The following is a 24,976-nucleotide window of genomic DNA, read 5'->3' as shown; positions in this document are numbered from 1 at the left end:
CCCCACCCCCTCACACTGTCCCTGTCAGCTGATTGAGGGGGCTCGTTGTGGGGGGGGGTGGCTCAGCCGTTACACAGTGAAATCTTCATTACACACATTATCATTTGTGGTTACGGAGTGGTAAAGGAGGCCACGCCGACCCGCACCACCATGAAGAAAAGACGGCCTGACGGAGGCAACGCCGACCCGCACCACCGTGACGAAAAGGCGGCCTGACGGAGGCCACGCCGACCCGCACCACCGTGACGAAAAGGAGGCCTGACGGAGGCAACGCTGACCCGCACCACCGTGACGAAAGGGAGGCCTGACGGAGGCAACGCCGACCCGCACCACCGTGACGAAAAGGCGGCCTGACGGAGGCAACGCCGACCCGCACCACCGTGAAGAAAAGGAGGCCTGACGGAGGCAACGCCAACCCGCACCACCGTGAAGAAAGGGAGGCCTGACGGAGGCAACGCTGACCCGCACCACCGTGACGAAAGGGAGGCCTGACGGAGGCAACGCCGACCCGCACCACCGTGACGAAAAGGCGGCCTGACGGAGGCAACGCCGACCCGCACCACCGTGAAGAAAAGGAGGCCTGACGGAGGCAACGCCGACCCGCACCACCGTGAAGAAAGGGAGGCCTGACGGAGGCCAGGCCGACCCGCACCACCGTGAAGAAAAGGAGGCCTGACGGAGGCAACGCCGACCCGCACCACCGTGAAGAAAGGGAGGCCTGACGGAGGCAATGCCGACCCGCACCACCATGAAGAAAGGGAGGCCTGACGGAGGCCAGGCCGACCCGCACCACCGTGAAGAAAAGGAGGCCTGACGGAGGCCAGGCCGACCCGCACCACCGTGACGAAAAGGCGGCCTGACGGAGGCAACGCCGACCCGCACCACCATGAAGAAAGGGAGGCCTGACGGAGGCAACGCCGACCTGCACCACCGTAAAGAAAAGGTAGAATCCAGCTTTTGTTCAGAACTCAGTGAATAGCAGTAAAATTACCTCAGAAAGACTCTTTTTGTTGGTCTTGACTCTACAATGAGCAATGAATCACAAAGGAGAAAAGTCATGTTGGAATGTTAATGACCAAGATGGAGGCAGAGTCAGGGAGGAACCGGGCATATCTGAACATGGAGAAGAAACCTGGACTCCTAAGCGAGGAGACAAAAAGGGACACCAAAACAGGAGGACAAGACAGGACACCTAAGCGAGACACTAAACTGGGTGGACAAAGCAGCGGGACAAAACAGGGAGGGGGGCAAGCCAGGACACCAAAACAGGACACTAAGCAGGGGAAAGAAAATGAGTGGACAAGCCAGGAGACCAAAGCAGGACACCAAGTTGGGACACTAAGCAGGGGACAAGGCAGGACGCACAGCAGGACTAAGCCGAGGGGACAAAGTGGGACACCTCGATGAAAGTACTATGAGCCTCTTGTTTCAATCCTGAAAGAAGCTTCTCGTTGCGGCAAACAGCCTGAGCTGGACATTGCTCCAGATTTCTCAATCACAGGGTAGACCTAGTGGCCAAAATTGCAACATACCCTGGTTGTGTGTGAACAAGCAAGGGGGGGGGGGTCCTTGTATGATAGAAGTAAGAAGGGGGCAGGAACCTGTCTGTAGTCCCCAATCTCCCGTTTGGCTCTGCATCCGCATGCTATGTCCACAATGAAAACCATACAGGGCCTAATTATGACCAATTAACAAGGGGCACGTGTGATCAACCCATGGGACTCGACCCTCCCCGGTCACCCATGCTGGCAAAATGGGTGAAACTCCCAGGACATTCATTGTGCTTGATGCCATCTGAGTGCTGACTACTGATTATACAGGCGCCGCTGTGGACCTGGGAATCGTGCTCCAGATTCTTCATGATGCCTTGATGAAACATGTTATTTCGTTTTTGGTTATGCAGCCTCATTTAGGGGTCAGGGGAGGTTTTGTTTGGAGGGGATCAAACACTCAGTTGCACAACACCAGTGAGCACTGACATAGTCTGCCAGGGGCCCTTGGACCCTGAGGTAACTGGGCAATCTCCATACTGGGTTGTTTTTGTGCTGTTTGCACAGCCTTGGGTCTGGTTACTGATTGCGTGGGTCTACGATAAGGAGGTGGCCTGCGTGGACCTGGAAAGAATGCAAATCACTAGGGAGCATGTTTGCACAAAACACGAACACCAGTGAGTGTGTCTACACAAAACACGAACACCAGTGAGTGTGTCTACGCAAAACACGAACACCATTGAGTGTGTCTACGCAAAACACGAACACCAGTGAGTGTGTCTACGCAAAACACGAACACCAGTGAGTGTGCCTACACAAAACACAAACACTAATGAGTGTGTTTGCACAAACACCAGGCACCATATGCACGAACACATGCTCTATTCACACCTGGGCCTAACAGCAGAACCACACCCAAACAGACACAGGCTCTGGCAGAATCAGCCCAGACGCCTCATTCCTCACATAAATGAAAACACGGTTAATGTTCACTTCATCAGGCTCATTCTCCTCTGTAAGCAGTCAGGTCAGCTTCAGCACTAGGGCTCTCAGACACCACTCTCCTCTGTGAGCAGTCAGGTCAGCTTCAGCACTAGGGCTCTCAGACACCACTCTCCTCTGTGAGCAGTCAGGTCAGCTTCAGCATTGGGGCACTCAGACACCACTCTCCTCTGTGAGCAGTCAGGTCAGCTTCAGCATTGGGGCACTCAGACACCACTCTCCTTTGTGAGCAGTCAGGTCAGCTTCAGCACTAGGGCTCTCAGACACCACTCTCCTCTGTGAGCAGTCAGGTCAGCTTCAGCATTGGGGCTCTCAGACACCACTCTCCTCTGTAAGCAGTCAGGTCAGCTTCAGCATTGGGGCACTCAGACACCACTCTCCTCTGTGAGCAGTCAGGTCAGCTTCAGCATTGGGGCACTCAGACACCACTCTCCTCTGTGAGCAGTCAGGTCAGCTTCAGCATTGGGGCTCTCAGACACCACTCTCCTCTGTGAGCAGTCAGGTCAGCTTCAGCACTAGGGCTCTCAGACACCACTCTCCTCTGTAAGCAATCAGATCAGCTTCAGCATTAGGGCTAACACTCTCATATTACACTGCTAATGCCACGGGTCTGAGGCTGCATCGGAAATATACACATCTTTTACTTTTATAAAATAATAGTTTTTTAATAAAGCAATATTTGTTATGTTAAAAAATGTTCAAGTTACTGGGTTAACACTGACAGAATCTTTGTTAATTAAAATGTAGAACATTGAAATAACATTTCATTAACATTAGACTGAACGTTTTCTGCAAACTACATTAACTAAAGTTCTGGGAACGTTCCCTGTTTGCTGAGAAAGCTGTGGTAAGACTTCTTGTTTCTAAAGGCTGCACTCTTCACTGAGGTGGAGCTCCAGCCTGAACATTATGCCCAGTAGAGGTCTGGTTAATGCTCCAGGCTGAACAGCCAGTCAGAGGTCAGGCTGCATTAGTTCAGGGAGCCCATTTAAAGAGAGGCTGCTGTTGTTAAAAGACACTGCCCTCTAGTGGCAGATGGTAGCAATGGCCCTTAAAAGACAACACTTCACCAAATACAAGTTATGCATCTGAAAATGTAAATTACTGATGAAATTACTAAACCACCCTGCTGCATGGTGCACAGGATCATTGCGAGTCATTGAGCTGCAGCTGAGAGTTGTGGCTTTGAGGGTATCAGTGACGAGCAAAGAGTTTCTGAGGCATGGGGGCTTCAACAGGGGGCTGGCGGGGGGTCCTGTCGGGATTTTGCGTGATTGTCAGTTATTGAAGGGACATTGGGGGGGTGCGCAGGTACCCCCAGCCCCCCCCCCCCCCCCCCAGCATAGTCTTGCTCACTAGCACTCAGAATATAATGGGGGCTTCATTCCTCCCAGCATAACCAGCACCCCCACAGCACAGGTGACTTTTGATGCAGTAGCAGAGCAGTATAAAGCACAACAGGGATAGGAAGTGAGGTTCTCAGGCGGTAAGCAGAACCGTCCTCAGGCTTAAAGCTCTCCAGGAATGAAGAGGAGGAGTGTCAGGGATTTGAAAGGTAATGTTTATTTCCATGAATACACTGCCTGTGTTTAGTGACATGCTGGATGGTCCCACTGTGCAGAGGGTTCATCTCAGCTCAGTCACTCAGAGGAGCAAACAGCAGAGCTGCAGCTGTGCCACAATCACCGCTGAGTCTGCTGCCTCCCCCCACGCGGCTCAGTCCGGACCCGCAGGGCTTCCTCAAACAGCCAGAGGCCGCGCATAGTGTCCTATCACAGCGGGACCCCTAACCTGGGCTAGAACCCCTGTTAGTGTGCAGAACACTTCAGAGGGAACAAGTTCACAGAAATGAAAAGACTAACCTTGCAATTCATGATCAGACAGATAATGATAAATCAACAGAAAGTAACAGGATGCATATGACCCCATTCGCTACACGCCACACCTCCAGCCTTTGGTAATGAAGACTTGAAATTTTAATTCATATAAATGAAATGAAAGGAGACCCATCAGAGACCCCCAGAGAACACAAAATGTTCCCCCATACAAAAATATCCTTTAAGCAGGAATACTATCGTTTAGAGACCGGGGAACTGCTTCCGCATGCGAATGGCACAAGCGAGATCTCCGCTGAGCGCATCACCGTCCCCGCGACCAATCCTGGCGTTGGCCCTCGACACGGCATTAGTCCTGGAAGCGACGGCAGCTGCTCTGTTACGACATCACCCCCAGAAGTGCCTCGTCGCCAGTCCCATTGTCCTCGGGACTGTCACAGGTGGAGATGATGCCCAGGCCGAGCTCCACCAGCTCCTCCTGCATGGTGCTGGGCACCATGATCTTGGGCTCCAGCCGGTTGCAGAGGGTTCTGTAGGAGGGCAGTGGGTAGCCCAGGTCACGCAGGAACTCGTATCCCTTCACGCCCACGGCGCAGCGGATCTTGCGGGCAGTCAGCACTGTGTCCTGGGACCACACGGCCCGGCGCGAGCGCTTAGCCAGCGTCAGAGCCCGGATCTGGTCTTCGAACAGGAACATCTGCAGACCTTTCTCCATTTTGTTAAGCTTGTGGAGCTTCTTCCTCATCTCCTCGGCCTGGAAAGAAAAGCGACATATCTGACTGAGGAGGAGGGCGTCATCTGACCTTAAAGTCAGGAACATGCTACTCCACTGTGATCTGTGAGGGGAGGGGCACACAGCCTGACCCACCTCCTTCTGCAGCCGGGCCGTGTGCAGCTGCTGCTGTTCCAGCTGTGCCTTGTACTGCTGGCACTGAGCACAGGCACGCTCCACGTCCTGCCGCTGGGCCCCGCCACCCCCACCCTCAGCCTCCTCCGCCTCGCTTTTGGGCTGCCTGCGGGCGTAGCCGTGGTCGCCCAGATTCTGCTCCTTTTCTCCTATGGAACCACCACCACCATCATCATCATCATCATTACCCTCAACATCACTCCTACTGAGCTTATAAACTGCTGCTTGCCAACCTGACTGTTGGATGCCAGTGACATGGTAGCAGCAGGGGCCACTCACCCTGCTCTCGCTTGAGTGGCCCGCTCACCACCGGGCTGATGGGTGATGGGGGGTCGGGAACGTTGAACAGTGTGGGGATGGCGTTGGGCTTCAGCTTGCGGCCTCCTGCCGGGGACCTGGCAATCTCCTCAAACTGGCTCTCCTCAAAGTGGTCCTAGACACCAGAACGGGTTCAGTCACCAGCCACCCAAGCTAGAAAGTCTCTAGAGGACCCTGGCTGGTCCCAATGGAACCCTGAAAATCCACAGCTGACCCCCGCAGAACCCCCACAGTCCCCAGCTGACCCCTGGAGAACCTCGACAGTCTCCTACTGAAACCCGCAGAACCCCAACGAAGCGACCCTTGAAGCTCACCTGGCAGAGTCTGGAGCACGGCGTGGGCACGAAGTCGCGCCGGCAGTTTATGACCCATTTTCTCATGCGTACCGGGTCCTTGGGGAAGCGGAAGAGCTGCTTGCCGATGGTGGTGGAGTTGGAGCAGTTCGGAGCCGAGCATCCTCCCATTGCTGGGCCGTCTCTGCCAGCCCGCTGTGCAGGACTCCTAAGCAGCGGGATTCCTGAAACTTGTAAGGTATGTCCGTCCGGAAGACGCCGTGAATCAGGGCGGCTCAAGCCAGAAACTTGGCCCCCGGACCGCCGGAGAGCATAGGTTCCGCGTGAAGGAGAGTGTTGTAGGATGCGATATGATCAGAAAGGTCACTACCAGCACAGCAGTAAAAACATGACTTTGTTTTGAGCCAAAATGGCGTCTCGGCTCGGCGGCCGCTGTAGTGACGTCAGTGGCAGGGGCTGTCCGCGGCAATGCCTGTGAAAAATGTCACATGAACGTGAAGTTACGCTTTTAAAAACATCATCTTCAGGAAACACAGCGAATAAATTTGGTTCGAAATTATATGGCGCCAAAACTAAAGTACAAGGCGATAAAAATAAACTACGCAGCGTCTTCAAAGGCACTGTTATCCGCGAGGGGCAGCCGCTCGTACGCGTTTCTCTCCTTCGAAATCATTCTGTCCCCAAAGCAGCGTTTACTTATTTAGAGTGAGCTGGCAGACGCTGTTCAAGAACTTGCTGCTTCCCGTCTTTTATTCGATTTAACCACAGGTCTTTTTTTAATTTGAGTTGTCCGTCTGCCCGGTTACTAGGGATTGCATGTCTTTGCAGCTGTTCGCCGCATGTGTAGTACGGCCGAGTAGCTTCTCTTTCACCTTCTGATTCCGAAGCACACGGTCCGGGGAAATGACCGAGTCCATGCTCGTCCCTGTCATCGATGTGCAGGATGACAACTTCACCGAGCTGTGGCCGGCCTTAATCCTGGCCTTGAATACATCCTCTTTCATTGCCCTGGACACGGTGAGTTTCTTCATATTATCTGGAGTTATAACTGTAAATGAAATGAGATCTGGCACTGAGAAAGTAACCAGTGCTTTCTTTTGGCAGGAACTGAGCGGGCTGGGAAACAGGAAAGCGCTGCTGGCAGAGTGAGAGGGCAACCAACATATTTTCTTATCTATCCCTTCTCATAACAGACCTGTACATTCGTGCAGTTTATTTTAGAAACCAGTCACTGAAATTAGGTGTGCAAATACACGAGAGAGAGCGACACCTGAACCTATACAGATACACTGTTCAATTCCTGCAGACCGTTTAGTTTATGATTGCATTTATTTTAGGTGCATCGAAGATCGGTACAAGGCTGTGTGCCATGCAGCTCGAACCCGATCCATCCTCTCGCTGGGACTGGCTTGTTACAAAAAGCAGGAGAATAAAGTGAGTTTCCAGCCAGGGTTGATTAAATGATGTCTTTCCGCTTGTGGCTGCTCCATGTGTGTCTGCTGGTCCTCCTCTCCAGGCCGATGATACCTATCTGGTGCAGGTATATAACCTGACCCTTCTCTGCATGGATGAGTATACCATAGAGCCCCAGTCAGTGCACTTCCTGGTGCAGCATGGGTTCGACTTCAACAAACAGTACGCCCATGGCATCCCTTACTATAAGGGCAACGACAAGGTAAGGCTGGGTTCCTGTCATTAAATCAGGGCAGCTGGAGGGCTTCCCGATGGGTTATTCCATATAAAAGTTACCCAGAGGGGCCCAGATCACCCTCAGTCCCCTGAAGACATACACAGGTGCTCCTATACCAACCTTATGGAGAAATCACACATATTAGTTCTGTATCTCTAATAAGTTTCTACTGAAAAACGTTGGGAATCCTAGTCACAAAGTTTCAAAGCTGTACTTGTCATATCAAAGGAACGATGAAACGTGGAAGTTGGACTGAAAGGCCAGTTTGGCTAAATGCACAACATTTATTTAAATTTCAAAGGGTTGAGTTTAAACTACTAGAGATGCATACCTAATATTTAGAATTTCTCTATAAATTTGGTGTAGGAGCACCTGTGATTTTTTTTCAGGGGAGTATGAGAGGGTGAGCTGAGAAACTGGCTGATTTGCTATGGAGTGACGTTTGTCTCGACCCTGTGACGGAGTGGAGTTCTGTGCTGAGCTCAGTTTCTGGCTAATCCTTTATTATCAGTTAGTGCTGTACTTTCTCTGTTTGGCAATGTTGCCTGGCTTATCGCTCAGTTATCCTGCCCTGTCCCACAGGGAGGCGAGGTCCACAGACAGAGCATACGCACCCTCTTCCTGGAGCTTCTGCGGGCCCAGAAGCCATTGGTGTTGCACAATGGGCTGCTGGACATGGTCTTCCTGTACCAGTGCTTCTATGCTCACCTCCCCGAGCGCCTAGGCACCTTCACGGCCGACATCTCGCAGATGTTTCCTGCCGGCGTCTTCGACACAAAGTACCTGACTGAATATGAGCTGCGCTTTGCTGCCTCCTACCTGGAATACGCCTTCAAGAAGTGGTGGGTGTGCCGTGGATGGGCGCGTGTGCAGACTGCCATGACTGACGAACTATATAAACCCATATTTAATTGAAAATAGAACAAAGAAAAGACATCAGACATCGAAACTCAAATTTTGCTTTATGACAAATATATGCTCAGTTTGAATTTGATGCCAGCAAAACCATCCTGCATTTGTGTATGCAGTGACGAGCCGTGTTCACAGACAATGGTTTTGGGAAGTGAGCTGAGCTAGGACTGGGTGATATTATATCGCTCATGCTCAATAATCACCAGGGCTTCAGATGACAGGCAAAACATTTGGCCAAACGCCCGCTTTTTGGTACTATACGGACATTTTAGGCCCACAATTTAAGGAGCTTAATAGGATGACTAAAATATTAAGGAGGCTTTTGATGACGCCCAGAAGTTAGCAAATTCGGCATATCCTTATATTTAATAAACGTGTCAGATTACTAAGTTGTGGGCGTCACAAAATGCATCTCATTAATTTTTTAGCTGCAGAGTGGTGAACATCTTTCCATTATCACTGTGGAGACCCTGCCTCTCTGTGAGGCTCTTTTTGTACCCAGTCATCTTACTGACCTGTTGCCAATTAATTAGTTGTGAGATACTCACAGGTGTTTTTTGTTTTAAAGTTACACAATTTTACCAGCCTTTTGTTGCCCATGTCCCATTCTTTTTGAAATGTGTTGCTGGCATAAAATTCAAATTAAGCATATATTTATCATAAAACGGAATTTCTCAGTTTGATATGTTGTCTTCGTTCTATCTTCAGTTGAAGATGGGTTTATATGATTTGCATTCTGTTTTTATCTACATTTTATACAGCATCCCAACCTTTTTGGAAATGGGGTTATACCGGGTCTGATTCAATGCATTAAGAATACAATAATTTTGTCTTGACCTTGGGGCAGCAAACTGGAAAACAGCAGGTGTTTGCAGGCTGGCAAAGATGGTACCCACCTTTCCCTGGAGTTCTGCAGCTACTCGGGGGCCCAGTGCAACTATGTGGACTACAGACCGTGCTGCGAGGAGCCTGTGAGTGCAGAGGCGCAGAGTGTCTGCCCTCGCTTCTCGGTGAGTGCCAGGGCCCACCATCCATCTCCGACACCATTACAGAGGGTGTAGAGATGGGCATCAGCTGTCGAGTGGGAGGGGTTTATCATGTGGGAAAGTTTCTCAGATAACGGGCTGCCTCGTTATAAACCCCTCTCACGCAATACTCGGCTCCTGGTTGCAGCGCTATATACTGTATACTGCCTCTCCCAGCCAGTGCTGCTCGCATGCTTAACATCCGGCAGCTTCTTGGGCTGATGAGAGCTTTGCCTGTGGCCCCTCCCACAGGCCTACGGGTGGTGCCCCAGCGGCACAGCGTGCAGCATGTCGCACAACACGGACCTCATCATCCAGCAGGACGAAAAGAAGAAAAGGAAACGCAAAAGGAAGGCGGGGCGAGGGGCGAGTCCCCACAGCAAGCAGCCATGTGATGGGGATGGGGGTGTCACGCCAGAGGGGCCCGGGGCTACAGAGGGGCCTCCTGGGGGGAACGGGGCCCCGGTCGTGCAGGCCACTCCCCCCACACAGAAGATGGAGGATAGCGGGAAGAAGGTGGAGGAGGGCACCCACCGTGCCGGGTTCGACGCTTTCATGACAGGCTACATATTCGCCTACGCGGGCACCCTTGGGGGCACCAGTGGGCCCGAGCTGGGGGGCACCAGCCTCAATAAACTGTACCTGAGTGGCAAGTCGGTGCCACTGCACATCGTCAAAAGCTCGTTCTGCAAATCGTCCAAGGCTCACAGCCACAAGATGGAGTTGGTGTGGGGAGTGGGAGGCCACAGCTGACCCCCCCCCCCCCCCCAATGAGAATGTAACGAGTTTTTTTTGTATACTGTTCCCAAAATGATGTACAATAAAAATATTTTTCTGTGGTTTAGCTGGTTTCTAGGTGCCGAAGAGCCTTGCCAAGGGGACCTGTTCAAGTTTCTAAGCAACTGTTACTTGTTTTCGATCTGTGACGCATTTACCTTCCTAAAGAGCAAACCCTGGCTGACAAGGGACCCCCTACAGCAGGGACAGGAACTGCTCTCCAAAGCCCCTGAAATAAAGGCCAGCAACCAGCAAGGTTTTCACTTTATTTTAAACCAACAGTAATGTACTTAAGCTTACAAAGTCCCGTAAAAAGCCAGGTGTACGAAACGGTCTGGGGCTCCCAGGTCTTTGGTGTGAAGGAACACTTCTGGTAGAAAGGAAAGCCGGTGTTTATCGGAACAAAGGCGTCAGTAAGAAAGCACAAACAAATGTGTCTCGCCACGCTCTTTAGGGCTTGTTCTTAACACGTATCAAAAGACGAGTAGCAAAACATCTCATAAATATCAAAATAGATCCTCTCTTCAAAAGTTTTCAGTCAAATAACCTGGTGCAGTAATTTCATTGCATAGAAACGTAGTGACACACTGAACGTGACTTGGCGTGATCAAACGCACACACCTCCCTGCATGGCCCCTGGCTGGCGGCATCCGTAGGCGTCTCTGCCTGCCCATATGCACTGCCTTTTTTTGGGGGGGGGGGGGGGGGGTCGTCCACTTTCCTCACTGACATCCCACTACCGCCTCCATACAACTCCTTTTTCTTGTATACTATGTGCAAAAGCCTGCCTAGGGGACGCATCTGAAAGGGGCGGTGAGGAGGGCTCGCTCTCTCGCTCTCTCCCTCTCCTGGAGTGTTCTAGGAGTCACTGTTTCAGGGGACAGCAGGCGGGCTGCAATCCTTCTGTGCAGGTGAGCTGCCAGCCTCCACAAACAGGCACAGGTTGAGGGCAGCCTTCTCTGGGTTGAGGGCAGCCTTCTCTGGGTTGAGGGCAGCCTTCTCTGGGTTGAGGGCAGCCTTCTCTGGGTTGAGGGCAGCCTTCTCTGGGCCAAGTGCCCTTGCTCTGGGGCCTTGGTGCTCTGACGCCTCCTGGTTCTCGGCCTCCATGTCTTCACAGGTCCAGGTTCTGTCGGAGGTGCCATTGGGGGCCTCGGCCGGGAGGAAGAGCTCCTCCCCTTCACTGGCGGTGCTGCTGGAGCAGTCCATTGCCTCGCTGTGGTCGCCAGACATGGAATACCAGCTCTCCTCGTCGTCCTCATACTCCTCGTCGTCCTTAACCCTGGGCCGATAGGGTGGGATCTCCGGCACCGCATACTTCCACGCCCAGTTGGCCGGGACCTTCTGCCTCCCATCTGGGCCCTGTGAGCTGTGGTCCCACCTAGGGGCGAAGTGCGGTGCGTCCCGGCCAGGCAGCTGGGGTGACACGGGCAGGGAGCGGCAGCGGCGACCGGGATGCTGCGAAGGAACCCTCCCGCTAGTGCAGGAGTGTAGGTCAAACATCAGCGAGAAGACGGACTTGCTGGGTACGTCAAAGAACTTGATCTTGCCTCCCTTGAGGTCCTCGCGGGCGCTAAAGGGATTGACCTTGCGGGCGCTGGATGCGCCCCGTGCCTCGGGCTTGTAGTGTGGATCCTGCACGTCCACCTTACGGCCTGGCTTGCGGGAGAAGATGTCTGATTGGCTGCGGGAGAGCCAGATGTTGCGGCGGGGACGGGGGGACTTGGGAGGGATCTTGTCATCCTGCAGCTCCATGGGGATCAACCTCTTCACAGCCAGCACCTTCTCCCCTGGGCCTGGAGGAAGCAGCAGAGGGTCTTAGGACACAAACAAGCAGACTGATCACATGGCCAGACTCTGAACTCTGACCCCAAGCGCAGTGGGCTCTGCCAGAGTCCAGTTAAAAGGTATCTACCCAGCAGGAACTGCACCCCCACGGTATGGCGGGGACCCCCAAAGCCCCTCAGTTTCAGACCCAAATGCGGGGGGACCGGGGCAGCATGGTGCTCACCTTTGGGGACGGTCTTCCACTCGCTGTCCATAACTGCCGCCTGCATCTGCTCCGATTCGGCGCGTTTCAGCCGCTCCAGGATCTCCTCCAGATTCTTCACGATGTCGGCGAAGGAGGGCCGCAGCCTGGGGTCCATCTACAGGCCATAGGAGGGGTGGGGGGGCAAGTGTTCTCTCACATTACTCAGACATCAAATGATCTGCAAGCAATGTGAACCCTTAGCACCTCTGAATTCCCAAGGCCTTGCGGGAAGTGCTGCTCGTGTGTGTGTGTGTGTGTGTGTGTGCGTGCGTGCGTGCGTGCGTGCGTGCGTGCGTGCGTGCGTGCGTGCGTGCGTGCGTGCGTGCGTGCGTGCGTGCGCGTGTGTGTGTGTGTGTGTGTGTGTGTGTGTGTGTGTGTGTGTGTGTGTGTGTGTGTGTGTGGCCACCCAATTACATTGCAGCAGTTGAAGGCCAGCTGTAGGAAGTCAGGTGGACAATCCCCAACCATGTTCTGGAAGGCGTGGTAATCCAGGCCGAAGTTCTGCCAGAAAACACGGAGAGAGGACAGCACCACCAGGCTGGGGTCAGAAAAGGCTCGGCACAGCGGCTACTGTATGTCAGCATGTGATCACACTGTCTGCAGTGCCCCCTACTGGTGTATACGCTAGTAAGCCAGGGGACGTACCTCGGTGCGAGGAAGGTAATCGGGATCGGCCTGGATGCGGGCAATAATCTCACAGAGGATGATGCCATAGGAGAAGACGTCGGCCTGGAGACGCAGGTTAGAGGCATCAGCATCGCGGAGCCTTCGTGAGATAACTGCAGTGTCTCACAGAGAAGCGGGAGGCACCGTGACATGCGGGTATGTGTGTGCGGCGCATGGACAGGCACAGAGCCTTGCTTTATGTTTTTGGTTTCTTCTGGCCCGTGACATCAGGACCTGACCTTCTCATTGTAGGGTTCGTCCCGCAGCACTTCTGGGGCCATCCAGAAGGGGGAGCCAACCACCGCCAGCTTCTCCCCATCAGAGCTGGTGGAAAAGGGGAGCAGAAAGGTCTTAGAGCACGAGCCTATGCAAGAAGTGCACCCCGCCACCTAGTGGACAGCCCAGCTCAGCACTGGCACCAGCATTGGCACCAGCACTGGCAGCAGCATAGCTCGGCTAAGCTGCGGATGTGCCAGGAGGGGGTATCCCGGCCCTGTCCGGTATTATTACTGCTCTTGGATGAACGGAATGTTCTGGGAGGGGCAAGGGGTGTCACAACACAGCTGCTCTGTCATGAACCTTTAGCAAAGCTCCAGCCCCACATCAGACTGCTGTGGGGGGATGAGGGCCCGGCTCTGGCAGGCCGCCATGCCCTGTAAATCGCTGCGAGGCAGGCGGAGGTCAGATATTAATAATCCCAGAGTAACAGGACTCTGCCGCTGTGTGAGACGAGCGCTAAGCTCTGGGCAAAGGCGGCTGGGAGCCTAGGAGCCGCCCAGCGGGGGGGAGTAGTCCAAAATGAAGCTGGGGTCAGGTGCAGAGGAGGGCTTACCGAACCAGGCCTGCATGTGAGCTGCATGCCACATAACACACACATACATGCCTGCTAACCCAAGCCGGCTGGGAGAACATGCTCTACCACACCCCGCCCAACCATGTCTCGACCACACCCCTATCATACCTGACCCCACCCCACCCAGCCAGGCCACGCCCCACCCAGCCAGGCCACGTCCCACTCACTCTTCACAGGGAATCTTCTCCGCCAGGCCAAAGTCGCCCACCACTGCCGTGAATCCGGTCTCGTCCGTCTTGATCAGGCAGTTCTATAAGGAATGCAGTCACAGGATGGTCAGGCTTACTCGACGAGCACGAACCCAGCCCCACCGCGTTCAGGCACCTTGGAGGTGAGGTCTCGGTGGAAGATGCCTTTGGAGTGCAGGTAGCCCAAGCCCAGGGCCACATCCCTGGCCAGCTTCACACGCACCACCCAGCTCAGCTGTTTGTTGCTGTCCAGAAGCTGCTCCAGGTTCCCCCCGTTGATGTACTGAAAGAGAAGGACAAGATCAGGCCCTGAGAAGCAGCTTTCCCTGCTCCAGCTCCTGTTGCTGTAGTAGCGCCCCCTTCTACCAATGCTCACAAAGCAACATTCCCAGACTCGGGAGAGGATTACATCATCTCTGTCTGGCATTCTCCGGCCACCCTGCTGCAGCAACCATCTGCCACCTGGCCTTGTGGAACTTTGGAGACTAAGAGCATCCCAGACAAAATCCCGGCCAATCCTCCTCAGGGCTGCGGGGGGTTGAGCCAATCAGACAGCTGGAGGGTTAAGCCCAAAGCCACACCCCCTCTGCCACCATTATTTATACTCATTCATCTCCACAGCGTCGGACACACACGGAATCGTTCACATCACGTGTAATGACATCCAGGAAACTAAACCCTGCAAGCATCTGAGACACGTAAATGTTAATACTGCGGGATTTAAAACAGGCCCCATTCATACAGGGAGGGAAGGAGGAAGAGACAGAGGGATGGAGAAATGGATGAAGGAAGAGACGCAGGGATAGTGAACACGCAGCCCTCAGAGGATTCACAAACTTAAGAACAGTCGTCCTGGCTTTCATTTGGAAAGTGACAGACTGATGTCACACATCACGGCTGGGGGTGTCTTGATGCCCCCCCTCATAACCGAAAGATAGAACAGGCTATGAAGTCCCCCCCCCCCTTACCTCGGTCAAAGCGTGGAGCTGCCCTTCCTGAACACAGACACCCATGAACCTGAGGGAGAGAGAGAAAACATGCAGTGGACAGAGAGCAGCGTTGTCTCGAGCGGCAGCTTATACAGGAACGCTGCTGCCTGGCGTTGGCAGTGCAGTCGAGGGGGCTCTTCTTGGCACTTCCGACACGTTTGGGCCTGGCTTTACACAGTGACATCCGGGCCTGAGCAATCGGCCTGCAGCTTCCCACGGGGACAGCAAAGTGGGTGTACTCCCTACTACTGGCCAGCAGGGGGCAGACTTCTACAGTGGTGCTGCTGACCTCAGTATGTTGGGGTGAGACAGCCGGTTCATCAGCTGCACCTCCCTCAGCATATTGGCCCTGTTGCTGCTCATCGTGTTCATCTTCAGTGCCATCACCTGGTCAGATGTCCGGTGTCGCACCTGCAACACAGAATCGGCCGTAGGCTCAAGGGAGAGGTCTGGTCCCATGGACCCTGGGCTCGGTGGAGACACACAAAAATGTCACTTATGTGCTGATCCAAAAAGGACCTGATGAAATACAACAAAACCCCCACTGGCATTCGAACCAACAGCCACCTCAGAACTAGTGCTATCAAAAGTATGGAAAGTATCAACTCACGTTTTTCATGCTACTGATCCTACAGCCTGCATTTCTGGTGCGCTCTGCCGACCGAGGCTCACAGACTAGCAATGTACATTCCTATACCCGAGTGCAGTGTCACGCACAAGGTGTTACTAAGACGACCAGGTCAGAAGCGACACAGCTTTAACCATCAGAGATAAAATCGATAATAGTGGTAACATGGCTTTGTGGCGAATGGAGACGGTAAGGCACAGGACACATGCAAGCCTGTGAGTGAGTGTCATCACACAATACTGACAAAGGAGACAAACACCACGACTTTAGCTGAAAGGTCCGGTACATGTCACAGTAGTTGAGAGATCAAACATTCACACATTATGACACATTATTTTCGTGGTATGGTGCAGAAGTTCACCCTCTCTCACCCCCTCTTTTCGGTCATGAAACACAGCATTGCCGCTGGAATTTCCTCCCTACAAACTGGGGTCCCACTGCCTTGGTAAGGCTTCATCTGCACCGATGACATGCTACAGTCACGTGTGCAGGTGTGCAAAGCGCTCAGCTAAGCCAAAGTGTTAATTAGCGGGAATCATCAGCGTGAAGCTTCAGAGAAACAGTGGCGCACAGGAACTCTCTCTTCACACTGAAGATGATGTCCTGCTGAATCTGTCAGGGCTCACTTCCTCCGTCGAGACAGCTGACAAGCTGAAATATCGCAGCGCAGCCGTATGAAAAGGAAATGCACATCCGTCACGCTGACCACACAGCGCGAGGGAGTGGGATGGGGGGGGCAGGGGCTTCTCATGGCTCCTTCATCCTTACAGGCCAAGCATGGCTTCAGCCCCCAGGCATCTGGCCCTGCATGTTAAGCTGTTCAGTACCCGGGACCCCTTGCAGGACCCCAGACCGGGCCCCCCAGGGAGGAGCGTGCTAATAGGCTCAGTAGGGCATTACAGAGCTAATCCCCCCCCCCCCCAAAACACTGCAAAGTTTGAGTAGTGCAGTGGTGGCCTCAGGGACCATCTGTCAGGCCATCACAGTTAAAACAACCTGCACTGAAAACTGCCCTGGTGGCCAGATGGAAGCCGGAAGGACCTCATTTACACTCAGTATCTCCAAACAGGGGTCCACTGGACGACAGAAAAGTGAAATGCGAAAGTGAAACTGAGGATGGTTTTTGTGGACAAGTAGCCATTGTGCTGAGTGTCAGATGGTGCCGTGGGAACGAGCACTCAGGAAGAAACAGGGACGGATCTCATGGAGCATGACATGACAGCAAACCCCCGTCAGGGACCTGAGAGGCAAGTACAGGACAGAGGATGGTGACATTCCTCCCGGAATCTGCTAGCAGGATGGGCGAGGAAGCTCACATGTGCCGAGGCCCCTCCTCCCTCTCCCGAGGGCCCCCATGGCAGGTTCATGCTGTAGTACTGCATGTAATTACATCATCCCAAGCACACAGCCAAGCCTGAGTACCTGAGCCACCACAGTGTTAGCCAGCACCCAGGGTGTTCCGCTCCTGCCGGGATACAGCATGGATGAGCGGGCACTCACCTTGTAGACCTCGGAGAAGAAGCCGGAGCCGATCCACTCACAGATGAAGTCATCGAGGCGTGTGAGGCGGGAGAAGGCGCTGATGAGGGCGCGGTAGGACGAGCTGCAGACACGGCTGCCCTGTGAAGGCCCTGCCTCGCCTGCTCCGCCACCGCCGTCCTGGTCCTCCAGCCGCTCGGCCCGTGTGGGGAAGCCGGCGATGGAGTTGCGCTTGTTGCGGTCCATCTGAAGGGCGCCTACTTGTGGTTGGCAGGTTTCTTGGGCCGGGAGGGGGGGGGCACTACATCGCCGAGATGTCGAGGGGGTGCCTCAGGCTGACCTGCAAAACAAATGTCACAAATGAGGGGTGGCTCCCGTTGCACTACAGGGATCCGACCCCCACTCCCCTCCCGGCCGGCTGCTCCTGCCGTGCTTCATAGATAAGGTCCCACCCCTGCTTCCTTTCAGGTGCTCTCGAGGTCACTGCTGCAGGAGCTCTCCGTGCTGGGGCTGGCCATCACCCACTGCAAAGGTGCCGCTGAGGGCAGCAGGGAGAGGGATGATCCCATGGGAGACGGGGCACACACACACCAACTGGCACTGCTCCATGGACATCATCCCCCCCCGGACGGTCTTAAGGACCACAATAAACAGAGAAACGTCCTCTGTCCCCACCATGCCGTTCACGCAGGGTCCGAGGGCCAGAGTAAACAGAGGCTCTGTGTCAGAGTTTGACCAAACATCCAGTCTGAATAGGAGCTCACTGCAGGCAGCACAATGGGGCTCTTCTGGGCTGAACAGAAAGGCCTGAAGATAACAGATGCCGACTAGATCTGGAGGACATTGCGAAAAAGGCGTCATTCTTCACCAGGTGTCACTCTCCATCTGAGGACCAAAGCCCGGGATTTCTTGGAAGAACAGAGAGCAAAGCTGGTGAAGGGGCCAGTCTGGCTCTCCTGTCATCTGCCATCTTCACCTCCCACTCAGAACCCTACTGTGACAAGGCCCCATCATTGTCCCACCGTGCTCCCATGCTGAAGGCCAGCAGCTGAATAGCAGTCAGGACACTCAGAGGCAGAGCGCCCCCCACTGGCTACACTAACGCGCAGCTGGACTGAGACCAGGCTCAACATGCATCTCTTACATTTACCATAAAATCCACTTGGCAAGAAATGTGGAAAAAAGGGAATCCGTCAAGGAACACTTAGTAGGGATTCCTTATTGTAAAAAAGAAAAACTCTAATACAAAGAAAGACGAATAAAAAAATAAAATAAATAAAAAGTCGAAATAAAAATACATTTCTCTGCTGGAGGCCTGGAATACTCCTTGACAATTACTTCTTGCTTCACTGCATCAGCTAACATTTTGAAGCCCAAACTCTGCCTGTTCACCTGGAGCCCAACCCAGGTGGTAAATTCAATATACTGGGTAAGAGCCAAGGCCATCTGTTATGTTGCAGGTGGAGGACAAATACCTGAACAACATTTCCAACTCCCAAGGCCCGGGCTGGGCAGACAGCCGCCCCACCCAAGAAGGTGGCAGGCAGCTCAGTGCTCTAGTCATCGGTCAGATTCCAGGGGCTGGCCGTCCAATCTGATTGACCCAGTAACATCACAACATACATTATGCAGATTATAAAACCAGCAAGGAGTCCACATTCTTGTCTGAGATAAGTTCCCTTTGCTCAGAAGCATGACATTTTTGCCTGCATACTTTGGACTCATTTCAGACAATCAAAGGTTACAATCAAAACACAAGGAGGCATTTGCTAATGTTTTCTTCAAAAAAAGAAATAAAGAACACTTCCAGAGAACATAAGAATTATCCAAGTATGCACCGTACCAGAAGCACTCCCCGTTACAGCATAATTATGGTCGTGGTGTGTGTGTTTACAGCCCAAATGCCTTGCCAAAACCACAGAGCATTCCAAATCAGAGGCGTCTCTGAGAGGATTTCCAAGCTTACGAGCTGATCAGGACATTCAGTTAGACCCTGATGACCTACAGCAGGGGTGGCCAATCTTATCCGCAAAGGGCCGGTGTGTACGCAGGTTTTTGGGGTAACCTTAAGGTCAGCTGTTCAAACCCAGGTGTGAGGACTCTTCAGCCAATCAGTCCTGTAATTAGTGACCTAATTAGAGAGTTGCAGCGAAAACCTGCATACACACCGGCCCTTTGCGGATAAGGTTGACCACCCCTGGCCTACAGAGACCTTGAGGACAACGATCACTCAGTGCTACTGGTCATACAGCCACACTACAATACAGTAACCATCCAACGCAAACCCACATTTTATTTTAGCTACAAGGAAGTGGAGCTGTGACATCCGTGTCAGAAAGATCAACAGTCTAGATCATTGATAAATGTAAGATGCTCATGAACAGAGCAGGCCTCCTGCACATCATCTAACCTTAGCAGCACGAAAGGAAGGCAGATAGAACTGCAGCTCTGGCATTTCAGTTGCTGCTGTGAAGACCTTCAGTTGGCATGGAGAGGGAAGTCCTGAGTGACGCCAGACAGTGTTCAGGTTTCAGAAGTGTGGCAGCAAACCTGAGGTTAGACACATCCCGTCCATCACCGAGGACGCAGTGAGACCATCACCTGACACTAGCTAAATGCATTCCCAAGTCTGATTGCTCTTCGCCTTTAAGGCAAAGCCATGCTCACGCTTGCTATAAACCAGAGTCTGAGGGCCGTGCTGTCCAATGGAAACATCACACCACACAACATGTCAGGAGCTGCCATGCTCAGGCAGACCATTACAAAAGTCTGGTTTTGAAAGGCTACCTCTAGTAATATTGCTGTTGAACTGTTATTGCAAAAGGACATCTGTGGCAGGATTTTAGTTAGCACAGCCTATGAACCTGAGCAGAGCACCGACGCCGCACGGTCTGGACGCCCTTCGGAGCACCGACGCCGCACGGTCTGGACGCCCTTCGGAGCACCGACGCCGCACGGTCTGGACGCCCTTCGGAGCACCGACGCCGCACGGTCTGGACGCCCTTCGGAGCACCGACGCCGCACGGTCTGGACGCCCTTCGGAGCACCGACGCCGCACAGTCTGGACGCCCTTCGGTGTGCCAATGGGGCAGAGTTTATAGACAGGCCACATGGCAGAGTAGAACAGCAGACTGCTCTCGGTTTACAAGACAAAGGGAATCAGCCTTACAAAGCAGACACATTTAAAACACACTAGGATCTCTTACAGGAAACCATGAAAAGCTGTTTGGTAATGCTAGTTACTCCTGTCATAACAGTACAGCGGGATCCATCTTCCTCACCCCAAAAGCCAGCATGAGGAGTCTAACCAGCTGTGAGGCTGTTGTTGTTCAGGGACGTAAAGATCCCAAACACAGAGTCAGACACACAGTAAGAGTCAGCAACACACACAAAAGAGGAGAGTGGACTCAGAAATTTTGGGAAACAGATCAGATACACAGACAAATACAGAAGCACAAGTACATATACACGCACGCAGAAATAATGGGGGGGACAGATGAGATTTACATAGGCAGACAGACACACGCATTAACATAAAAGGACAGACAGACACACAGGATAGACGGACAAACAGGCAGACAGTCCGCAGGCGAGCAGAGACACGGCGACGGATACACACAAACACGGGAGGGGGAAGACATGCTGACAGGCATACAAACACATCCAGGAGTGGGGGGGGGGGCGCAGACGGACCGTCAGACAGGCAGATAAGCGAAGGGACGCGAGCCAAAAAGTTACCCGGCCTCCTCCCCGCGCGGCGCTGTCTCTTCATGGCGCAGCATTCAGCCGTTTATTTACTCCTCATCTGGCCGGAGCGGGAAAGGCGCGAAGCCAAACAGCTCTTCACCCCGCATTCGACACCGTGTCTTACTTCTACGGCAACACGGCTTTTCAAAAGCCCAAAATTCCCAGACCTTCCACGGCCATAGCGCTCGTCATCCCGGTGTCGGACTCAGTGGTCTGAGCTTCTTTCTCCAAGCGCTCGGCCTCTCCCTGGGGACCGGACTCGTGCAGCTCCCGCCTTAATCACTGGTGATTGACAGGCGTAACAGCCACTCAGGACGCCAGAAGAGGAGATTAAAAACCGCCGTCAAATGAGACAGCGAAGGTGTCGGTGATCGACGTCTATGTCGTCCAACCCCAGGCCAGCTGTGCGTCCGCTGACACCCAAATGAAAATTATTACTGCGAGTTAATGGATTTTAACAGCAACTCCCTATACCTCTCTGTACGTGCGTTGTCGTATTAGACTCAGGAAAATTAAAGAGTCTATTTTTATAGAACCACGTATTGCATTAACTAACCACTATATACATTTTAACACTAAATTTCAAACGACTCGATGTCCTGCTAAGGTTAATATATAATGAATTCATTCTTCTAATTTCTCTATGTAATATTTTTCCAGAGAATTTACATTAATACCCCTAAAGCGCTTAAGTATATTTCAAATTAACAGTAAGCATCACAATTATTAATTATTATACGATTTTAGTTATGTTGGCCTGAAAAAGACAACATATTGTTCTCCAGTTTTCTTCTCCGATACCAATTTTCTAAACACTTCTCCTCCTACAGTACAGCCATCAAAATTTCCAAACTTCTTTGTCCCATAGCCGTGGGGTGAGCTTATGCTTTTATAAGCTCTCACGCCCTCCATCATTCTGGGAGGTCCCGCCAAACACCCCATTTCCCCCACTGACTTATACTGGGATGATTTTTAAACTGCTGCCCCCTTCACAGCTTTTACGCTAAACCCACCAAGATTGAATCACACAGTACACTAAAGCACACAGTATACTAACAGCCAATGAGATTTCCTTCATTGTAATTGAACTTTATATAGCTGGCATAAAGTGACTAAGACCATCGCCAAAGTCCAAAAATGTTCTGGCATGCAAAGTGTCCTGGGGTATATGAGGTTCCGGGCCATCAACACAGCAAAGCAGGTCAAGGAAATGTTCAGTCTGTATGGACCGTTCGAGGACGTGATCATGGATGACGTGACACCGAAGATCTGAGTGTTTTGGAGAGTGAAGCCTTTCAGCTTCACCGATAGAGCACCAGGATGCTGGAGTGCTTTAACTGGATGCCAATTGTGCAGGTGATCATTCTTATTGTACAGCATTGCAGAGACTGAGACCAACATATTATGCTGTATAAACCGTTACTTGGAAATCCTTAAATCCATTTTAAATTACGGACACCAAACCACCGATTACAGAGAAACGCAGACAGCAGAGAATCATGTCCACTTTCTACAAGACTTTGTAGGCTTACATTTATCAGAAGAGGCTAAACAAGAAATGTTAATCAAGTGAGTCTTTATTCTTGAATCATCGCGTGCGTGTTTAACTCCACGCTGAAATATTCTTCCATAACCAGGGGTGCGCTCATAAGCACAATGGAACAGGAAAGCTAATAAATAAAACTTTTGGGTTCCCTCGCAAAAGTTTTTACAATTGTATGTGAACGCAAAAGTTTTGCGAGAGAAACGAAGAACTGCTTAAAATAACCCTGTCCCCTTCATGGGCTCTAACAACGCACCCATTTAGCGGAAGCTTTATGACCAAAATATAACGTCCTGTACATTACCGGAAGTCCATTTGTTATCAAAATAAAAGTTCCCCCATTACCGGAAGTTAAATCAAAATAAAAGTCTTTCTGCATTGCCGGAAGTTTTTTTCTAATTAAAAGTCTCTCTGTGTTACCGGAAGATTTCTTTTCTAATTAAAAGTCTCTCCCCATTCCCGGAAGCTTCTTTCGAATGACATCGTTTTTCGCCACACGAAGGCCGGAGAGCAGCTGCTGTAACCCGCGGAACATGGGCGACCCTGGTCTTAATTATAATGTCGTATTTCCTCAGCCAAGCGGTTCTGGTAAGTCGGATGTTCGGATGCTGAACGTGTTTTAACTGTGATGGGTACCGTCGGCACCTTTGTAAACGCATGATATTGATGCCGTTTAATTTATTTCCTCTTCTTATTTGAACTTGACAGCGGGCCAGAAACACATAATTTTTGTTTAACTACCGTTTCGATTACGCCATGAAGCGCAAAGACACGGACTGTAATATAAGATTTGCCCAAGCAGTTGGTACTTTAGATAACGGAGCTGTGCCATTTAAATGTATGGAGATGTGGGTGTTAAGCTGGAGCCCTTGGACCTTCTTTCCAGAGAAGCGCTGGAAGGGCACAGAGGAGCCGGTGGTGATACTGCTAGGATGGGCGGGGTGCCGCGATAAGCATCTAGCAAAGTACAGTTCCATGTACAACGATCAGGTTGGTGCGTGCCATTCATTAGCGTTTCGCGGTTTAGCCACAATAACAAACTCACTTCTGTTTTTTTGCTCACACAGGGTTGCATCACATTCCGGTACACGGCCCCCATGCGCTCCGTATTTATCTCCGAGTCTTTTGGCTACAGGGAGCTGAACACCACAGCTCACAAGCTGCTGGAATTGCTGTATGAATACGAGGTGGAAAACCACCCCATTTTCTTCCACATCTTTAGCAACGGCGGCTTCATGCTGTACCGCTACATCGCAGAGCTCCTTCGTGATCACCAGCAGTTCCGCACCCTACGGATGGTGGGCGTGGTGGTGGACAGCGCTCCCGGGAACCGCAATTTAAGAGGGGGTCTGCGGGCAATAAGGGCTTCAGTGGGCCCCTCTGCCAATGTGGTGGTGCTCTACACCCTGCTGCTGCTGTTCTCCTGCATGGTGTTCCTCATCCGCTTCGTGCTTTACCCGGTGACCAAGTTCATCCACAAGAGCCACTACGATAGCATGCTGGAGAGGCCGTCCTCCTGGCCCCAGCTGTACCTGTACTCCCGGGCAGACAGGGTGATCCAGCACCGGGATGTCGAGAGGATGGTGAAGGCCGTTCGGGAGAAGGGGCTTCCAGTGGAGAGCTTCGACTTCCGCTCCCCTGACCATGTGTCCCTTTTCCGGGACTTTCCCGAGGAATATGCCAACCGCTGCTTGGTGTTCCTGCACCGATGCCTGGGAGACATGGACAGTACCCTGCAGAAGCAGCACTCGCCTGTGCCGTCCTAAGTGGTCTCGTCCATTATCCTGCGTGTCAGCGTGCAGTGTTTGTGACCTGTGCCTTCCACTGAAGCACTAATTGAGTGGTTATCCAGCAGATATTCCAAATCATGTTTCAATTTGGAAAACACAGTGCACTGACATGTGACACTTTGGGGCATAAATGTGTAACAGACTGAATTGTAGTTTAATGCCGTCTGTTTTTAATAACTGGCATTTGAAACATTACCCATTTCAACATTACCCAGAAGCACTGGTCTGCTTTGGCTTTCTGTACGTGTATGTCTGAAACGCTTTGCAGAAATGCTGCTTTGTGTTCAGGCCTCAAGATGTCAAGTCTTTGCATGTTGCCGCAAGCCAGCAGAGCTGAAATGTATTCATTTGCCGCATTGTTGTTTGCTAAAATAAACGCAATTTAAGGACCATGAAAGATCAGTGTCCTGGGTTTAATTTATTTAAGCAGAGAAGGTATGAATGTTGGAACCGTGACATTCAATAAAGTCCCTCCAGTACAGAGCTGCTGCCAGGAGGGGGGGGGGGGGCATCAACTAATCTCACTGTGGACTGTGGAAGGCAGGTGTAGTAGCCAGAGCACAAACATACAGAAGAAACATGCAGATTACAGAAAAACGGAGTGGGGGCTGAGGTGTCAGCACCACCAAGATCCACTATGTGGCCCGGTATAGGTGTTAGTGCCACTTCTGCAAGAGGGATGCTTTCAAAGCACTGTCACAGGTCCAAAGACAAGCAGACGGCCTCCACAGCCATTTGCTCCCAAGTGGCAAACATTTTTTTAAATGTGAAATATATAAGTGAATATCTAACAATATGTATATGGTAAGATGCAA

The 24,976-nt window shown here is 52.1% G+C and overlaps 4 protein-coding genes across 9 annotated transcripts; 2 read left to right on the top strand and 2 right to left on the bottom strand.

The window, feature by feature from the left end:
• Positions 1-4,453: 4,453 nt before the first annotated feature.
• si:ch73-382f3.1 (uncharacterized protein LOC100151273 homolog) lies at positions 4,454-6,256 on the bottom strand. Its single transcript, XM_048989077.1, has 4 exons — positions 5,867-6,256; positions 5,514-5,667; positions 5,196-5,383; positions 4,454-5,081 (listed from the first exon to the last, which is right to left on the bottom strand). The coding sequence occupies exons 1-4, from the start codon at positions 6,014-6,016 to the stop codon at positions 4,707-4,709; spliced, it is 867 nt and encodes a 288-aa protein (XP_048845034.1). The 5' UTR covers positions 6,017-6,256; the 3' UTR covers positions 4,454-4,706.
• Positions 6,257-6,510: 254 nt separating this feature from the next.
• Positions 6,511-10,316, top strand: toe1 (target of EGR1, exonuclease). Its single transcript, XM_048989075.1, has 7 exons — positions 6,511-6,862; positions 6,950-6,990; positions 7,183-7,279; positions 7,362-7,520; positions 8,118-8,377; positions 9,295-9,457; positions 9,725-10,316. The coding sequence occupies exons 1-7, from the start codon at positions 6,749-6,751 to the stop codon at positions 10,223-10,225; spliced, it is 1,335 nt and encodes a 444-aa protein (XP_048845032.1). The 5' UTR covers positions 6,511-6,748; the 3' UTR covers positions 10,226-10,316.
• Positions 10,317-10,501: 185 nt separating this feature from the next.
• tesk2 (testis associated actin remodelling kinase 2) lies at positions 10,502-21,091 on the bottom strand. 6 transcript variants are annotated; one of them, XM_048989072.1, is made up of 12 exons: positions 20,820-21,091; positions 17,103-17,421; positions 15,264-15,385; positions 14,954-15,002; positions 14,122-14,268; positions 13,965-14,047; positions 13,184-13,268; positions 12,924-13,007; positions 12,693-12,779; positions 12,258-12,393; positions 11,288-12,042; positions 10,502-11,245 (listed from the first exon to the last, which is right to left on the bottom strand). In XM_048989072.1, the coding sequence occupies exons 2-12, from the start codon at positions 17,325-17,327 to the stop codon at positions 11,123-11,125; spliced, it is 1,896 nt and encodes a 631-aa protein (XP_048845029.1). In that variant the 5' UTR covers positions 17,328-17,421; positions 20,820-21,091; the 3' UTR covers positions 10,502-11,122. The 6 variants fall into 6 exon arrangements, with proteins under 6 accessions (XP_048845029.1, XP_048845030.1, XP_048845031.1 ...); XM_048989073.1 differs by having other exon boundaries at positions 10,502-11,224; XM_048989074.1 differs by having other exon boundaries at positions 10,502-11,203.
• Positions 21,092-22,371: 1,280 nt separating this feature from the next.
• On the top strand, positions 22,372-24,558 carry tmem53 (transmembrane protein 53). Its single transcript, XM_048989076.1, has 4 exons — positions 22,372-22,397; positions 22,838-22,959; positions 23,258-23,361; positions 23,439-24,558. The coding sequence occupies exons 1-4, from the start codon at positions 22,387-22,389 to the stop codon at positions 24,135-24,137; spliced, it is 936 nt and encodes a 311-aa protein (XP_048845033.1). The 5' UTR covers positions 22,372-22,386; the 3' UTR covers positions 24,138-24,558.
• Positions 24,559-24,976: the final 418 nt, after the last annotated feature.

Source organism: Brienomyrus brachyistius, chromosome 21 (genome assembly GCF_023856365.1).
Source record: "Brienomyrus brachyistius isolate T26 chromosome 21, BBRACH_0.4, whole genome shotgun sequence".
NCBI lineage: Eukaryota > Metazoa > Chordata > Actinopteri > Osteoglossiformes > Mormyridae > Brienomyrus > Brienomyrus brachyistius.
Note: the sequence above shows the minus strand (reverse complement) of the source record. Positions and strands in the feature narration are given on the sequence as shown.

Bases quoted from the DNA above. Each gene is read 5' to 3' on its own strand.
- si:ch73-382f3.1 (XM_048989077.1), bottom strand. From the start codon at position 6,016: ATGGGAGGATGCTCGGCTCCGAACTGCTCCAACTCCACCACCATCGGC. The intron at 5,384-5,513 runs GTGAGTGGCCCC...GTGGTTCCATAG, and splicing joins GCCACTCAAGCGAGAGCAGG to GAGAAAAGGAGCAGAATCTG. The intron at 5,082-5,195 runs GTGGGTCAGGCT...TTTTCTTTCCAG, and splicing joins CGGCCCGGCTGCAGAAGGAG to GCCGAGGAGATGAGGAAGAA.
- toe1 (XM_048989075.1), top strand. From the start codon at position 6,749: ATGACCGAGTCCATGCTCGTCCCTGTCATCGATGTGCAGGATGACAAC. The intron at 7,280-7,361 runs GTGAGTTTCCAG...CCTCCTCTCCAG, and splicing joins ACAAAAAGCAGGAGAATAAA to GCCGATGATACCTATCTGGT. The intron at 9,458-9,724 runs GTGAGTGCCAGG...CCCCTCCCACAG, and splicing joins GTGTCTGCCCTCGCTTCTCG to GCCTACGGGTGGTGCCCCAG.
- tesk2 (XM_048989069.1), bottom strand. From the start codon at position 17,327: ATGGACCGCAACAAGCGCAACTCCATCGCCGGCTTCCCCACACGGGCC. The intron at 13,269-13,964 runs GTGAGTGGGACG...CTTTTCCACCAG, and splicing joins GAGAAGATTCCCTGTGAAGA to CTCTGATGGGGAGAAGCTGG. The intron at 12,394-12,692 runs GTAATTGGGTGG...TATGGCCTGTAG, and splicing joins TGGCCTTCAACTGCTGCAAT to ATGGACCCCAGGCTGCGGCC.
- tmem53 (XM_048989076.1), top strand. The intron at 22,960-23,257 runs GTAAGTCGGATG...CCTTCTTTCCAG, and splicing joins TCCTCAGCCAAGCGGTTCTG to AGAAGCGCTGGAAGGGCACA. The intron at 23,362-23,438 runs GTTGGTGCGTGC...TTGCTCACACAG, and splicing joins GTTCCATGTACAACGATCAG to GGTTGCATCACATTCCGGTA.